The sequence below is a fragment of the Ailuropoda melanoleuca genome, chromosome 19, assembly GCF_002007445.2.
Source record: "Ailuropoda melanoleuca isolate Jingjing chromosome 19, ASM200744v2, whole genome shotgun sequence".
Classification (NCBI taxonomy): Eukaryota; Metazoa; Chordata; class Mammalia; order Carnivora; family Ursidae; genus Ailuropoda; species Ailuropoda melanoleuca.
This window is the reverse complement of record NC_048236.1, coordinates 24,457,350-24,475,598: the sequence shown is the minus strand read 5'-3', so window position 1 is coordinate 24,475,598 and position 18,249 is coordinate 24,457,350. Positions and strand designations below refer to the sequence as shown.

The window sequence follows — 18,249 nt, the reverse complement described above, 5'->3', positions numbered from 1 at the left end:
CAGGTACTGAGGGAGGCACTGACTTATTAACCTCCATGACGATCCTTTCAGGTGTCATCTTCATTTCAAAAGATGAGGAAACAGGCTCAGGACAAGGGCACCCAGTCAGTAAGAAGTAGAGCTGGGATTAGAATATAAGTTTGTCTGGCTCCCACCCTGTTTCTATCATGTACTGTCAGCAAAGAGAAGGGATGAAGTTGGTTCTGATGTACACCCTTGGGGTTGCACCCGTGCTCAAGAAGGGAAGAAACTATTTGGGGTAAGCCTTGGAAAGCACTAGGACATAATCTCTCATATTAAAGGAATCTCTCTGATATTCTTCTTTACTTTGTCGATCCTGTGCTGAGGAGGGCGTTGTAGAGTGTAAAAGAGTAGAGAAGCACATGGCACATGCCTGAAATCAATGGGGGAAGGTTGTTGGGAAGGAAAGCAAAGTTCCTAAAGCAAAGGGGAGCTGCTGGAGGCCCCGTAGGCATCTGAGCTCAAACTGAAAATATACCATTATGGGAAATTGAAGCTTTGTCCCAAGAGTGCTCAGGGACTGGGAGGAAAAATATTCCTTTACTCCTATTCAGCAGAGTGAGAGCAGAATGAGAGCAGAGTTTTAGGCCAATTCATGTAACTCCCTGTCATAAAGGTTTTCACTCATTTATTCATTCAACAAATATTTGTTGAACATGTATATAACCCAGACCGTTCTAAGTGCTGTCTGTCTGTCAGGGGGAGGGGGAGATTCCTGCCTTTAAGCAATTGACATTTTATCTGTAGGAGACAAAAAATACATAACAACAACAAAAAGCCCTCAACAAGCAAATTCTATAGTATAATCGAAGGTGACAAATGCTAGTAACAACAAAAAGTACACCAGGGCAACGAGGATCAGAAATGTGTGTGGGGTGGAGTTTGGGGGCAGATGCAAATGGCCATGTTAAGTAGGGTCATCAGGGAAGGATTCACTGAATAGGTGATATAAGGTGAGGAGGGAGTTAGCCACCTATGTATCTCATGGAGAGTGTATCTCAGGAAAATGATAGAGCAAGTGCATATGCCCTAAGGCAGACGTGTGCCTGGTACGTTCAAGCAAAGTAAGGGGACCAGAAAGGGAAATGCTGAGAAGGAAGAGTCAAAGGAGAAGTTTGGTCATGGGGGGTGGTGGTGATGGGCATGTAGAGTCCCCTAGACTCTTGTACAAACTTTCTACTACCGCACAACGGAAGGGTTTATGGGCATCTTGTAGAACTTGTTTGCTTCTGTTTCTATCCCTACTAATTTCTATTAATCTTTCTAGATTCAACTGAGATTTTAATTCTATAAAACTTTCAACTCTCCCTCCTCTCTCATCTCTACAATAGAATACACTCATTATTAGACTGATTATCACAATAATCCATAATGAGGGTGAAGACAACAATGATGATGACGGCACCGATGATGCATTTATTGAGAGCTTGCCCTGTGCTTGCGTAATCACTACCTGCACTAACTCCCCCAATCTCACCAGTCTCAGGAGGGGGTACTACTCTTTTATCCCTTTTAAAAATAAAAAGATTGAGGCTTAGATAGATTAAATAATTTTCTCTAACTCACAAAGTCATCAAATGTGAGACCATGAGGTGAAAGGAGACTCTACAATCTCAACAGCAGTGAACAGAGGCATGTGTGGCAGAAAAGACGCTGGACCACAGTAGTTAAAAGCATGGGCTCTGGACTCAGACTGTCTGGGTTTAACGACCTGTTTCTGTCTAGCTCGGTGATTTTAGTCAAGTTACTTAACCACTCTGTGCCTCGGTTTTGTGTGTTTTGTTCTGACCAGTGAAGTGGCGATAATACTATCCCATCACAAGTTTGCCAATTCTAACTTATTTCAATATCGCTAAGTATTTGTGTTATAGTTTTTGTGACATTACAGGGAACAAGGGTTTGTAGCAGTTTTAGCATTGGTTAGAACTAGCTAGTGGTAAGTGCTATGAAAGTATTATTTAAACGGATAATAACACAGATTTGTTTCTTAAAGGTAAAGACGTTTACTCGTCTATAGTAGTGCCAAACTCAGTCAGTGCGCCATAACTGGATGACAATAATTCATGCAGAGGCTCACACATCTACATTTTTCTTTCTGTTTTTAACCCTCTTAAGAATGGCCTTTTTTTTCCTCTCCAAATGCTACAGAAACTTACTTTTATTGAAGATTCATCTAAAGATTTCTACAAAGGATAGGTCTTTATAATTCTTTTTAACCACTTAAAAGGATCTTCAAAGTGAGTTCAAGTTGATCTTCAAATTAATTACTTAATTGTAACGATTCAACGTAAAGCAAGAATGCAGAATAGAAAATTCTAATGTCTTTTCTAGTCCAAATCCTAAGTTACAGCTATGAATATATTACATTTTGTAAACACAGCTATTTCTTAAAACAGAGGCTTGTGATATGTGAAAGGAAAAGATTAGAACAATCAACCTATATTTATGTACCACTATACTATTGAAAGTATTGATCATATAATCATAAACTGGATCACAGTGGAGTGAACTACATTCTACCTTACGTTACTCTAAGTTCCTAGTGATCAGGAATGGCATCTGGCTGAGTTATCATTCTACCATCAACTCCTAGCACATAGTAGCTGCTCATAAGTATTTATTGAATATATGGTTAAAAAAGTAATTATTTTGAGTATTATCCTGTAATTTGAGAGTTTAAAAAATTACAAGTAAAAAACTAACTAGGGTTATAAAATTCACTTTATATCAAATCAAGTAAATTTAGAAATAGAACTTTTCATTGTTGTCTGGGCTTCAGTAAAATACAAAATATCATAAATTAAAAATGGCATTTGGTTATTGCCTTATGCATCCACAAGTGTCAGTCATTATTATTGGCCCAATATATGCTTATCGTGTTGCGATAAGGCAGCACAGACACAATTTTAGTCTTAAAGAGACACTAGAATTCAGGTAGTCCACCTACAACTACCTAAATTTACAGATGAGGAAACAGAGTCCCATAAGGTTTAAGTGGCTTATCCAAGGTTATAGGGGCTTAATTAGTTGGTGAGGATACCAACGCCATGTCCTCATGTCCTGAGGTTCTCTGCCCACTCTGCCATCTAGTGACTTGAATGCTTTGACATTTTTTGGAGGGACCCCTGGAGAGAAGTGAACAAAAGAGTTACAGTGTTTCCATTATGTCTTACTTCTTTTGGGTTTTAACATGTTTTGTTCTATTAAAAATTTTTATCATTTTATTATTCATAAAGGATGTTTCTTTGGTATAGACATGCACGAATCAGAAATACTGAGCTTTCTCTTCACAACATAACGGTTGTATGGTTTGGCCTTATGATTCTTAGTTCACAGTGCACAAACGGGATTCTTTAAAAGTTATAAAGCTACATTCAAATGTAGTTATAACAATTATTTTATTATTAAATCAAAGCAGGAGTAATAATCAGAAAAGTAGGAGTGTTCTTAATTAAATCTAATTTTCCTGAAGCTCCATTTTTAATTATTGTTCTCTCTATTAATTTAAATGTGAAGATTCATAAAGCGTACTAATGAAGAGAGGTAATTGTTAAAATCTATTTCTGTGCTACTTTCCTTTCCTCTTCAGTAACTAAATTCAATTAGAGCAATTCCCTGAAGACATTGGTAAATATAGCTTTTCTGAAGGTATTATAATTCTATTAAAGTCTAAAATCAAAACGTTAATAGAATAGTAGTATTACTTAAGGGCTATTTTTTTAAAAGATTTTTTTTTTTGAGAGAGAGAGAGAGAGAGTGCGATGGGGGGAGGGGCCGAGAGAGAGGGAGAGAGTCTTAAGCACACCCAGCGCTGAGCGGGGAGCCCAACTGGGGCCTCAATCTCACAACCCTGAGATCACAACCTGTGCCGAAACCGAGTCAGATGCCTAACCAACTGCACCACCCAGGTGCCCCTATTTAAGGCTATTTTATGCTAACATGAAAATACAGTATGTTCTGTTTTGGGGAAAACGTAACAAAAATCTACCACGTTTTAATTTAATTAGAATTAACACTGATATTATAAGAAAATACCTGTATATATGCTGGCTAACTACTCAGATGGCTTAACGTGGAATGCAAATCTCCATCATATTGTCTCTTCATAAGTTCAGGAAGAAAATATTCTATTTGAATAGAAGCTACCTCAGTAAGAAATGTTCATGTGTAGTGAAGATGGCTGGATGCAATGACGAAGACCTTTTGTACAGTATTGATATTTACATATACGACTATCGCCATTAAACAGACTTAAGTATTTTAGTGGATGAGTACATTTCACTCATACAAATAAAGAACATTTTTGAAAAGCACAGATATCAAAAGATGTTATCAAGCAAATAAAAATGGTAAGTAACATACTGAATTTATAAATGGTTCTATATTAACTCTGCATTACTCTGGTCACTACCATGAACTCTGGAAGTAAAAAAGTAGGTGACCTCTTTGTTCTAGGAATATTTTTAATGGAGAAAAAATATTCATTCAGTTTGAATCAAAGGAAACCACTTGACGCTTTTGGTCAGAGATTCTAATAGGCAAGTAGCTGCTGTAAGTGACAAGTGTGGGAACTATACAAACATGATTATTTACAAAAGAAACAGGACCTACTTTAGCGACTCAGGAATTAATCTTTAACACAGTGGGATGCTTTACTTGTTCCAATAATTTACTTGTTGCCAATAATTTAAAGTCCCGGAAAATTGGGTTATTTCATCAAATATTTTTAGTATTTATTTAAGTCACACAATTTAAAGATGTCATGTATAATGATGCAAAAATATTCTCAATCACACATTGGAGTTTTTAACTTCAAGCTAATGAAATGTTAAAATGCATCTCAAAAATTACCAAGTAAGAATATATTGCATTTTCCTGAAAAAGCACTTATACCAAGAATAGTTTAAAGTAGAATTAGATAATAACAATTATGATTATTTATACTAGCCTTTCACATTTAAGAATGATTGATTCAGCTGTGAGCATTAAACTCAGAGCCTTGATGCTTCAGGGATATATTAAAATACACTTTTTCCCTAACTTGCAACACAAAAATTTCAATTAATTTGAAGCCACAAGAAGATGTGAATTTTATTAAATTCATAATTAGAATTACGTATACACAGGTTCATAAAAGTTACTTATTACATATTAAAATAATGCCATTTACAAAGAGGTATTTTGTTATTGGAATGACTATGTTTTAAAATGTCTTCACATTTTTAGTAATAAAACGGCAAGGAAATTTTCCCTACAATTTTAAAGTCAGAATCATTCCTTGGGTTCTAAATTTATGTATTTTTTCCTCATCATTGTTTGTTTTAAATATTCTAAAACTTCTAGGGAATCTTCCTAGATGTAGAAAAACCTGATTCCATGTTAATTCCAAATAAGTCTATTATACAACTTAAGATGACATCAAGATTGTTTAAAACTGAAATGAAATTGTGGGAAAACGGTATGTTAAAAATAGTGTGTGTGTGCATGAGTACACGTAACCACTTCTGTATTTCTGCTGTAAGAAATAAGGGGGCAACTAAATGCTTTCCTACTAGAGAACTGTCTTAAGCAAAATTTTTTGTATTACTGTTACTTTCAAATAATCAAATATGACCTTGATTCAAGACATGTAAACTGTCACTGATTTTAGAATATTTTCCTACATACCAGTAACCTAGGGCAAAAGTCAAATGATGCCCAAATCATCATGAGCATTCACTATCTCCAAATCTGATGCTATGCTCACTTCACTTGGAAATTGGTAGAAACTTCTGAATAAGTAAATAAAGCTGATAAGAGGTAAAATGCAAGTGTTAAGTTTTGCCAAGTGGCTGAGATGGTTACCTATGAATTTAGGCCTGTTGATTTAGCTATTTCTCTATCATTTTCATGGGCACATATTATTCCTATATTTTAGTAAAAGTTTACTGTAAATAATTTTCTGTTCCCATAGTAACAAATCATAGTATCAAGTCACTTAAAATATGTCTTCTGGTTGAACATGGATCTAATTTACAAATAAGTCATAATAAAAAAATAAAATGTATATTCAGAATTATGTATTAGTAGAAGTTTCCGTAGTGATCTTATCTAAAATGACCATTTTTGCTCCTAAAATTTACCCATAAAGTTATATATACAATCTACTAAATCAAATAACATAATTAATTCATATATCATTAAATGATAACTAATTTTCATCTCATGTATATAAAAACTGAAAATATTTGGATTTCCATTCTGCTTAATTTGTGTCCTGATAAACTAACTTTATATTCATTATAAAGACCATTATATTTAATTAGCTTGTACTCCAACAGTCACTACATGAGATGAAATTCACTGACTCATTTGTTTGAAATAAATTCAAACGTTTTCTAGAATTGTGTCTTATAAAAGGAAATTCTAAGTTCCTTGATGGCCAGACCTGCTTTTCTTAAACACTGCTGTGTCTCTAGCCATAGTAAGAGTGAACATGGCAGAGCACAAATATTTGTTGAATGAATCAGTAGCAATGTGGATGTAAGTTTTAATTTAACTTATACGGTTACTTTAAATTATGATAGGAAGATACTTTAAATTTAGAATAATTTTTAGATTGGAGATTTTACTCATTTTTCTACTCTCAGAAATTCTATCCTAGAAATGAGAAGGAATTAGTTTTAAATTTCAAACACACAAGTCATTTTTTTTAAAAGGCAAATTTCTTAAAGATTAAAACATGATAAAATATTCTTAAACTCTTTACAGGCTACCAGTTTGTGGTCTTTTCCAACATTGGTAAAAGGACTTAATTTTCTCTGAGTGACAGGGCTTAGTTTTTCTTCCAAATTGAAATCCTGAAGATATCTTGACTATTTACAGATACAGAAAAAAAATTACATCACTCTTAACTAAGACTGCAATTACTCTGCTATCTATATCCACACATTTTGGAAATGAACAAAAGGAACCTTTTGTAATTGCTTGCACGACTAGCTGTTCTGTTTCTTAGCTACCAAATATACCTCTCTACTTAATCAATATTACCAATATGCTGACAGAATTTCTGCTTAAAGAAGAAGAGAAGAACCCCAAACACCCAATAACGTTTTGTGACCAGTCAGAAAAAGATATTTAAAGCCAATGACTATATATATATAAAAGAAGCAGGGTAAAACAGGAGAACTGGGTTAGCTATGCCTGTGAGAAGGATAACACAGCATTTCTGACATTATCAGCATGAGGTACCCTCAAAGGACTGATGCTATTTTTAGAGACCTACCTTGTACACTGACACTAGCCCTTGACAATATTTGGTTTAAAAACACCATATTCATACAATATATAAGAACCAGTTATTTTACTTCCAATCAGACATTTTTAATGTTCCCCCAAACCTATACTTCATTATTAACAAGTTTATGTAGTTAAAAAAACAACAACAAGACAACTGAGATTAAACCATCAACCAACATAACAAAGAAAAGGCTTCTGTGACATATTTTAATATATTTTAAAGCACTTGAAAATTTTTATTTATTCATGTTTAAACAAAAACAATATTTAAATATGTTTCTAGAAAATCAAAACACTGAAACAAATGCTCATTTAAAACAGAACTCTTTCACTGGATCTGACTTCACTGTGTTTAAACTATGCCTTTGCATGCCACCTCATGTCAGTAAACACGCTGAGGTGTTTTATTAGAGGTGAATGCATTTATTGATGGAATCACAACGAATCTGGTTCTGGCTCCTGAAAGGAAGCATATAATAACCACCATTTCTCTTGGTTACCCTTCACTTGGTGGCCTATCAGCCTGTCGATGCCACTTGTCTGTGAGGAGGAGTTGGCTAGTACCTGTCATTTTCCGGAGATGCATGCTGGATTTGAATCCTGGGGCTAGGAGGTCGTCTCCTATCTAGGGAGGGGGACCATCTACCCCTGTTTGCCCAATGAACAAGACAGGAAAAAACAGGACATTTAGTAACTCCTAAAATAAAAGAATATATGGAACAATAGGACTGGAAAAGCACCCCAAAAAGGCAAAGTGTAGATTCTTCACTCCATAATTTACTCTTGATTTTGATAAGCCTTGGACAGATAAATTATAATATTGTAAGAAAATAAATCTTGTCACCCTACAAGTGAATAGAGAAACAATTTATTTGGGAAGATGTTTGAAATCTATTATGTGTAATTTTGTTCTTTCAGAATGTGCTTGTGTGTGTATACATACCTACACACACACACACACACACACACACACACACGCGCAACTTTAAGTTAGAAAGATGCACCCTTAAGAACTTGGCTTATGTTTGAATAAAATAGGTTTAATAAGCTACCAATGCTTACTTGATACTAGGAATTGAAATTACTAGGTAAAGTGGCAAATATGATTTGTGTGCTGAGTTTACAATAATACTTTTTTGTGAGTAACAGTTGAAGTTTGAATCTTGGTTCATTCTTTTGTTAAACTACCTTGGTCTTCATATAACCACAAATTACAAACCCCCAGTTAAAAACTGAAAAGAGGCAATAAAGGACTGAACAGGCCAGACTTGGAAATTTTTATATATTAGATATGAACACTTTGAACATGATAATTCCTCTGGATTTTGGCTTCCTTGTATACAAAAAGGGATAACTGAATGGTCTTTCAGGACTCATGTAGCTATAAGAGTTTATAATTATCCAGACTAGTCCTAATGTTTCAAAAACATAAAGGCCATCTGCTTCGCCATTTCACTTAGCTGATTGCATTTATCATCTGGGCAAAAGCAGCAAAGGGCTGTCAACCTGTGACCATGATATTTGAGATCAGCAGGTACCTGATTCTGAAAGCCCCTTGGAAGTCTGTGCTTCATCAGTCAGCCTTAGAAAGACAAACTTGCCATGATTCAGGTAGGGCTTTAGGGAAGCTGTGAAGCAGATAAAGGTATCAGTAGCAGAATGTCGGGAGAAAACTGTGTGGCATGTACTCTTCTATGTGCTACATGTTTGTGAAATTAAAAATACTTCGCATTAATTTTAAATTACCTAATAATTTTAGATTATGTAAATAGTTGGTCAGTCCAATCTGAATGCTTTAATAGGTATTTTACTTTATTGGCTTCTGTTCTGCAGAGACAATAAAAATATTTCTAAAATAACTGAAAACAATCACAGCCACAGTATCTTCTACATTAAGTTGTGCTCAGTCGTGTTAAAACGGATGGTGTTGGAAGTATTTACAGTCTGCGAAAACACAAAAATAGAATTAATGTGTTTTTTCTGCAAAGTAGTAAGTCACGTTAGCTTGACGGGATCATGAATAACCTTGCTTCTTGAGGCAAGATTCCAGTCCTTGTGTTTATTTAAACAAAAAAGTAAAGGAAAATGCTGTAGTTATGAAACATGCAGTGAAAGCTACGAAAGGGAAAGGTGTACATTTGGAAACAGGCAACTGGGAACACAGCTATTAAAAAGTCATTTTTGATGAAATATGTAGCATAATACATGTAATATCTGTGTACTCAAAGTCCTTCTGAATATGCTGATATATGGTACCAATATAAGAAATCCATTTACTTTTCCCTCATATATTTAATATGGGAGCAAGATCAATTTACACTCCATTTTTGTCCAAAGACTAGATATTACATAAGTTTGAATATAACACATTTGTGAGTTTCCAATATACTAGTACATTTTATATGCTTTTGAATTATGTGCAATGTCTTTCTCTTCTATGACACAGAAGAAAAGGCCAACATTGGACTTTTTATCCCCTTGTTACTGAGCCAAACACACAGGGTTCAGCTTCTGTTTTCATCTTGGAAGGTAGCATGGCAGGCTATGTTGGAGTTATTAAACATAAAGTTGAACCAGTTCCTTCTTGATTTCTCTTTCCCAAATAGCCTGCTTAGAAGTCACTGGTTAATTACAGTATTAGTATTTCAATATCAGGTATCCCAAATTCGTTAATTTAGGACCCTCTATTTGTTCAGAGCTCATCCCTTTCCCTGTGATCACAGCAGAGGAAGAAAGGTCACTCTGATGGCTAAGGGGTTGAATTAACAGGCTGTGAGCTCCTTGCATAAGGAACTACAGTATTTGTTTTTGTTTAGTTTTGACAGTTACAGAAAAAGTAATCAATATATATTTGTGAATGTCCAAGTAGATAATAAGTTATTATAGATAAGAAATAATGAGAACCTTAACTAAGAGATTAACAGTGGTGAGAGGACCCACTGATGAGATATAAAGAAATTAGAACTGACAGGTCTTGGTAAGCAATTAAATGGTTCTTACATCATGTCTTTCTTCCCCCTAGCACTGATACACTGTAAAACAAATGTATGTGTGTTTAAATGTGCAATTAACATGTATGCTTGCATATATATACACCTTTCAATGGCACATATCTCTTGGCAGAACATGGCTAAGTAGCTCTGTTTTCTAAAAGAGAAATGAAATGTAAAACATTCACTCCATAAATAGCACAAGTAAGAAATATTTGTGAACTACTGTATTAGAAACTAAATCTGAACAAATGAGATAACTGATTATATAGAATGTGTTTTTATTGTCTAATCCCACTATTCATTTTAGTCCTTTAAAAAAATGGGTGATGGGCATTAAGGAAGGCACTTGTGATGAGCACTGGGTGCTATAAGTATGTGGTGAATCACTAAATTCCACTTCTGAAACTAATATTACACTATATGTTAACTAACTGGAATTTAAATAAAAACTTGAAACAAAAAATAAATTAAAAAATAAGTAAAAAAGAAAAAAAATCCCCAATATTGTTTTAAAAGTAAAATTAATATAGATACTTATACTTTGAAACAAAGTTTATTTATTTTAATTCAATTTACAGTTGTTAAGTTTTAGGTAGGTACCTCCTTTCCTTTAGGCCTCCTGTTTCCATATGGAGGGAAATTCATTCAAGCAATGCTCCTGGTCTCTTTCTACCCTTTGCCTCACTCTACTCCAGGAAAGGAGGACTGGCTTATAAGATCAGTGACTGTGTTGAACGGCCAGGCACAGGTGACTTAGTCCTTTCTGGATTACTCCTTCCGAATCAAGCTACCTGCAAACAGCAAACACTATGGGACATAAACCTACAAAACAGCTGTAAGATGTGAGGCCTAGGCCTGAACCTATCTCGTGATTCAGTGAATATGACTGATTCTGGGGTGAGTTATTGGAAAGCCTGTAGACCTAAAGTCACAGTTTCTAAACTTGTCCATGGTATTTATGTTGATAATTAAATCTCTCATCTTCTAGTGTTTGGGTCTAGCTTGCAGTTAGACCCAAATTTGAGAACAGAAAATAGGGAGTATTTTTTTAAGCTCCCCAAATCTCCAAATTGAGCATTTACTAAGCAAAAAATAATAATGCTATCACAAGAGATGGCAAGGACAAATAAGATATGATCCCTATCCTCCAGGAATAAAGTATAGCAGAAAAAACAAACACACTACTAAGTAAAATATAATGTTTTAATAGAAATGTATAATATTTTGTGGGCCCAGAAAATAATTCTGTCTGGTAAAAGGGACGTATGGGGGGTAATATAAAAAGGTTTTATGAAAGCTATGGTTATCTGACCTGCATTTTTGAGGAATGAGTTAAAATTTGTAAGCAGACAACAAAGGAAAGATGGTATTTTAATTTTAATTTTAATGGGAGGAATAAAAATTATTAATAAAGCTTATGAAAAATTAATGGGGCAAGAGTGACAAGGGAAGGGCTATAATATAATTCAATATAATCAAAGTAAGGGATCTGTTTGGGAGATTCTCCAAAGAGAATTAATAGGATTTGCTGACTCATTGAATGTGAAGGAGCAGGAAAAATGCTTCCAGATAATATGCCTGGTTTAATGTCAAAGCCATCTAATAAGAGCAAAATTTAGGAAAAGAAAGCATTTTGCTATAAAAGGATATAAGGGGAAATAATGAATTTAATTCAGACATTTTGATGTACACAAATGGCAATCGTTTAGAAATTCAAACCTAGCACTCAAGGGAGAGTTCTGGCCTGGTCAGTTACAGTGGAGCATTGTCTTCATATGTATTAGGATGGAAATTTTTGATAGAAATACAATCTCAGGGTTAGAATGGGTGGGGCAAAGGAAAACTGAAGGTGGAGCTGGGAAAAACACCTATCTTTGGGCGTAGGATAGGAAGAGAGGCCTGCAAGAGGAGACTGTGTCCTATCTGAGGCACAAGAAAGAAAATCTGTAGATGGTACAGAATAGAGGAGACGTTCAAGTGATAGTGTGGTTAATGCAAAATGTTGCAAGACACTGCTGTGCAATCAGGGAGCCAATGTAGCTCAGAGAGGAATTTCGGCACAGTGGTAGAGCCATGGTAAGGAGAAGAAGTCAGACTGCCGAATTTATGAGGAGGTAAAAACTGGAGGCAGTGAGTATAGACTACCCTTTTGTGAACCTTCAACAAGGCTATGATTTCTATGAAAGGTCAAGGAAGAAGATAAAACATTCAAGAAAAGTAACTCTTCTCCAGTGGCTCTAAAAATAAATGTTTCTGAACATTTAAGTAATAATTTGTTTTAAAACCTGGGAAAGAAAATGTTAATGGCAAGCCTGTAACTTACACCTTCCCAAACAGGGAATGGGGGGGGGGGTGAGTATTGAATGACCTGAAACCAACCCTGAATAAAGATGGAGGAAAAGTGGATCAGCCTTGACCAGACTTCCTCATAAACATGCAGTGGTATTTGCAAATGAAAACATAAAGGAGAGTCCTCTATTAGACATCTTCAGTAGGAAATATATAATTAGTCTTTCTAGACCTTTTATTGTAAATAAATACCCAATTTTTTGATTTATGAAGCATGATTAGATGGAGCAATGGGATAATCTATAGTTATTTTTGTTATTTGTGCAACAATAGAATATATAATGAAAGCACTTAAAAACTGAAATGGCTTCATTTGCAAACCGTGCTTCTCCATGCATGATTTAACCTGGGCCAAACCACCACAATAAGGGAGAAAAAATGGATCTGGTGGTTTGGGACTCTTTGAAGAAAAGAGGACGTCATCTGTGCCTGGTGCTCCTTAATCTTTGAATCGTTAGTGAACTATGGTGCTGGATATTGAGTCCGCTTTGACAATTTCATCCTTTGCATTGACACAAAACTTCATTTGTTTTAAAAGTTAGTGAAGATACTTCAGAAAAGGGCACTGAGTTGGTGTAAGAGCATACAAATGTTCATCAACATGGTTCAGAATCAGCAAATTATTTAACTTTTATAGTTCATGAGGCTGTGGAAGCATGTTACTATCTTAAGAATATGAAATTGTGCTTAAAAAATTTTCTCTCATTTTTCTCTACTCTGTATAAATTAGGCATTCACAGAAGAAGCTCTCTGGTCAATCAGAGAAATGAAGGAACCTGGAAGCGCCTCTAAGCTTCCCTCTCCCTACTCTCTGCATATTCTGCCTGGGGACTTTAGGTGCATTTTCCAAAGAGGACAAAGTCACAACTATTGATACTGTGATGTTCTGCTTCAAAGTGTGCACAAAAGGGCATTTGAGGGTCATTATCCTCCAAACCACTAAAAATCTACAACTTGTGTAATTTTCTTGATGAAAACTTATCTCACTTTATTTTCTTTTTGGCAACAAAGTTGACACAAATGAAAGATCATTGATAATACCAGTTTCTTCCGCTCTGCCCCCTTTCACTTTTTGATGGAAAAATTCTTTTTATTCAATATATAGAGTGAATATAGTTTTCAATGATATTTTTTTCTATCAAAAGTAAGTACATTCATTAAGACTTTACTATGACCAGCACAATAATTGTGGCCAGATTGTCTATAGGCTGATCTATTTTGAGAGTATTATCTGAGAGGCTAAATTAACCAACACATAGATCTGTGAACTCTATGTCTTTAGTGTAACAAGGGAACACATACTAGATAGGTTTTAGCATAAGAATAAACCTGTGGTGTTCAATATAGTAGCCATAAGCCACAAATGGCTATTAAGCACTATACAAAAAGGAATGCAAAATATCAATAGTTTTTAATCGATTATATGTCAAAATTATATTTCAGATATATACTGGGTTAAAGTATTAAAATTAATTTCACCTATTTAATATGGCAACCAGAAAATTAAAAATTATACATGTGGCTTACATTATATTTCTGTTAGCTCCCATATAAATGATACTAAAATGTTAGGGTGTTGTTATAGTCAGGATATTCTATTGACTTGAGCAATTCTATTCTGTTTTAATGCCAACCAGAAACATATAAGGAAATAAAAATAAGCAAAAAATATAAAAAGATTTTTCTTGCTACTCTTGTATTTACTTTTTTTCTTGGGGCGGATAATAGATAACAAAAGAGAAAAATAAAACTATTTCAACTGTGATTTTAGAAGAGCCTACAGCCATTTCAACTAAAATTTCTATTACAAATATAAAAAAAATATAACATATAAGTTCGATTCCACTGCTTCCTACTACAAAATATACAAGTATAAAAGAATACTAAATAAAAAAGTAATTTCTTCAGTAGAATCATATGCAGACAGTTAAAAATAGATGTGTATACCTGTACCTATTATTCAAGTCCAGAAATAAACATTTCATAAATAGATAAATAGATTCAAACAAGAAATATTGCTAAAAAAAGTTTAAAGCAGCCTCTGAAGAAAAGGAGAGGTGGGTTACACATTAGCACCACTAAACGTTTTTCTTCAGGATTTATAAAGAGGTAGTAAACAAATCTCCAGTGAATGACTTCTAATTGAAAAGAAATAACAATTACATCCAAGACTATCAATCATAACCAAGTTTACTGGAATAGAAAGCTCCACTATAATGGAAAAATTAGCTGCTCAGAATCAGGAGACATTGTAATACAAAAACTTTGAATGCATTTGAATTAAAATCAGAATTATTTAATAATCAATTAAAAGAGTTAAACAAAATTGTGTGTGTGTATATATAATATGCATTTATTTTTGTAAGGCATCAGAAGATCTAAGTTAAACATAACATTTTTTGTCGTCAAAATATAACTTACTGTGAAACATGATCTGTATCAAAAAGTAGGTTGACTAAACAATGAATATAAATTCACAAGGGAAGTTTTCTACCTAAATAGAATTCTTATTTTAAGTTTGTGGAAGATTGCTGTAAAACCCATAAATACTATTTATCATCGGAACTAACAGGAAAGTGATTCTCCCCTTTGGATAACTCCCTGGACCTTATAACATTATCAGCATACTGAAGGCTCCCTGAGTCGTGTGTAAATAAAACCACTGAACAGCAACAGAAGGGGAAAAGCAGCAGCCAGAAGCAGTTACAAATTACATCACACCATATGCAACAACATTCATGGAAATATGTGTATGTGTAGCCTCGGGCTTACCCACATACACATATCTCTCCATAGACGTGTATAATAAGGGGAGGGGGAGATGGAGACAATTAGCAAAGTGAACATGGATGAATAAACCTGTGAGACTCACATGAAACAAAACAATGTGATTGAAAAAAAATCACTAGTACAAATGATAGGAAATTAAGAAAGTCTTTATTTTATACCTTTCTCGTTCTGGTGAATGCAAACTAGTATCTGGTCTCAAGCAGTTGGTACTAGCACTCCTAGCCCTGTCAAGGGAGGGCTGCAGTTCACTAGTGCCAGTGCATTGCATCCAGTGGTAGAAGAGAAAGACAAAGAAAACAAAGAAAGGAAGACCACGTTAGAGAGTAAAGCATAAAATAATGTCCCCTTTACATAAAATGCAGAATCACTGTGATTCAGTTCATAAGGGTGTGAGAGAGCTGACAGGATGGCAGTGCAAAATTTTGTTTAGAAAATGAAACTAAACAAAGATTATGCTTGAATTGGTTTGCATAATTTTTTAAAAGGGTCTCAGACTGAAAAAAATGAGTCTAGATCACACCTACTTATGAAAAAACTGGATACAGAAAGCACTAAAACAAAATGCCTAAAACTTCATTACCGAGAACAGATGCCACACCAAAACAAAATGAAGGACATCAGAGGAGAAAAAATTTACAACTCAACTATTTTGGTTCACAACACTAGACGAGGGAAGTGGAAGGCATGACTTCCAAATGGTCTTACCTAACCAGTATTTCATCAGTAAATCTCAATACTCTTGAGTGAAAGCATTCATGATGAAGGGGAAAGTCCTGTCTAGTCACTGACTTGGTTTTGGTATGTGCAGGCAGAATTGAGCTTCACATTAAAATTATCCAAAAATAAAATAATATAAAATTAATGATTATAATTAAAATCAACAAGTACAAAACAACAAATGACAAGACAACAAGAATTCTGATACTTGAATAATTAGATGTCATTTAGAGAAATATTCTAGACTTAGTAAGATTTATAATTAAAGTTATTTTTAGATATCTTTAATTTAATGTTTCTCTGTGCATAATTACCTTCAAGAAGAAAAGTTAATGCTTTATTAGAATTTAAATTTGTTATTTTTAGGAAGCCAGGGATTCAGGATTAGTTTATAACTGGGACTCACTGTTACGACTCTTACCTGTAAATATTCCAGTGAGAACCATTCTCTAATAAAGGCATCTTAGGTGGTAATGTTTTATAGTGCCTAACAAAATATCTGGAACATGGCAACACAAACATGCAGGAAACAGAAAAATACATATGAAGCAAATTTTACTAGGGCATAGAAAAATTAGGAGGCCTATAAAGCTACAAGCAAAGACAGCTCTTTTGTTTTTTCTCAGAATAACCACAGTAATTATTTGAAGGTAGAAAAAGAATTATTAAAATATGGAAACATAGACATCTGTCTTCATAATTAAGATAAAGACTCAAAATTATAATTTAATTGCCTTAATTTGAAAAATATCTGCTAACAAAACTCTATGAGTTAATCAATATTTAAATGTACTCATTAATACCTGATTTAATATTATCCCTGCTTCTCTGGAAGTAAAGCTAATTGTACTAACCAAGTAAATTATGTAATTTGGGAATTAAAATTTGACTGAGAGAATTAACATTCTAATAATAAGCAAGAGCTGACCAGCATGTCAGGGAGAAAGCTGGTTATAGGACTGGGCTGCAGTAAGGAAAGGCCAGACCCAATGATAAGTGACTGCAGTGGAGGAAATCCTTCCCATTTACTAGCTTCTGAATCCAAATCCAACCACAGGTGAAATTTATCGCTGGAAATCAAATGAGATGGGCAATTGATGTAAACTAGAATATGAATTTTGATTTGGCAGAAAAATGGCAGAAAAAAGCCCAACTTAATCTGAATTACTTCAAAATTTCTGAGGGATTCTGCATGGCCTGTACTACACGAAGGGCAAGTTAGATCCAGTAATCAATTAATTTTTTGACAATTTAATAATGTTTCTATAAATTTAATTGCTGATTATGAAAGTCCCTAGTCTATTTCAGCTCACATTAAAATACAATAAATAGGGAAGGGAATATACATTTGCTGAGGACGCACTACACATTCAAACACTCCACTGGTTTACTCATATTTATACTAATGGTCAAATCAAAGGAAATCTCTTAAAGCTTCAGTTTAAAAATATATTAGAGTACCATATTTGAAAACCAACCGAAGACAAATTTTACTGAAACCAAGGATTCTGCCTGCTTCACAAATAGTCTTCTTTTCAACTCCCGACCTTAGGCAAATATGTTCAGCAACAAGTTGCTATGTAACTTTTTAAAGTAATCGGTTCAAAAATGGTTTATTCAGGAACACTCAAACAAGGGTTAGCAAAGAGTGTGAAACAGAATGGAAGATAGCATAACATTTATACATAGCATGTAGGCCTAAATTCCTGCTTTAGCTTTGCAATGAACCTGGCTAATTCAGGTCAGGCCTTTTCCTACATTTATATGAGTGGAAATAACATCCACTTAATAGGGATGCTCAGAGAATTAAACGAAATAACAGATATAAAGTATCCAGGACATAGTAAGGCAGCTATATATATAGCATTTTCTGTACAACATCACTTTCTCAGGTCACGTTTTTATGAAAAAAGGGTTTAATGGTTAAGTAGATATTATTATAAGTACTGTTATGACAATTATAAGTTATAAATATAATTGAATATTATTTATTAATTACTAAAATAAATAGGCAGAAAATGGATTAAACAACGTGAGACAGATTTCTTTAGCGTATGACTCTAACATGCTGTGCATACTAAATCTTCAGGGAGGGACTATA

At 34.2% G+C, this 18,249-nt stretch overlaps 1 protein-coding gene across 48 annotated transcripts in view; it reads right to left on the bottom strand.

Moving 5' to 3' along the window:
• The window catches only part of RIMS1 (regulating synaptic membrane exocytosis 1), a 721,356-nt gene that overhangs the window by 113,954 nt on the left and 589,153 nt on the right, over positions 1–18,249 (bottom strand). For 17 of the 48 annotated variants that reach the window (XM_034647851.1, XM_034647860.1, XM_034647866.1 and 14 more), the window contains one exon: positions 15,590–15,679. The exons of 15 other annotated variants lie outside the window; for them this stretch is intronic. In XM_034647851.1, coding sequence (XP_034503742.1) covers positions 15,590–15,679 — 90 coding nt within the window. Of the gene's footprint in view, positions 1–7,863; positions 7,948–15,589; positions 15,680–16,569; positions 16,648–18,249 lie in introns of all 48 variants that reach the window. 16 more of the 48 variants (XM_034647841.1, XM_034647842.1, XM_034647840.1 and 13 more) reach the window with 3 other exon arrangements.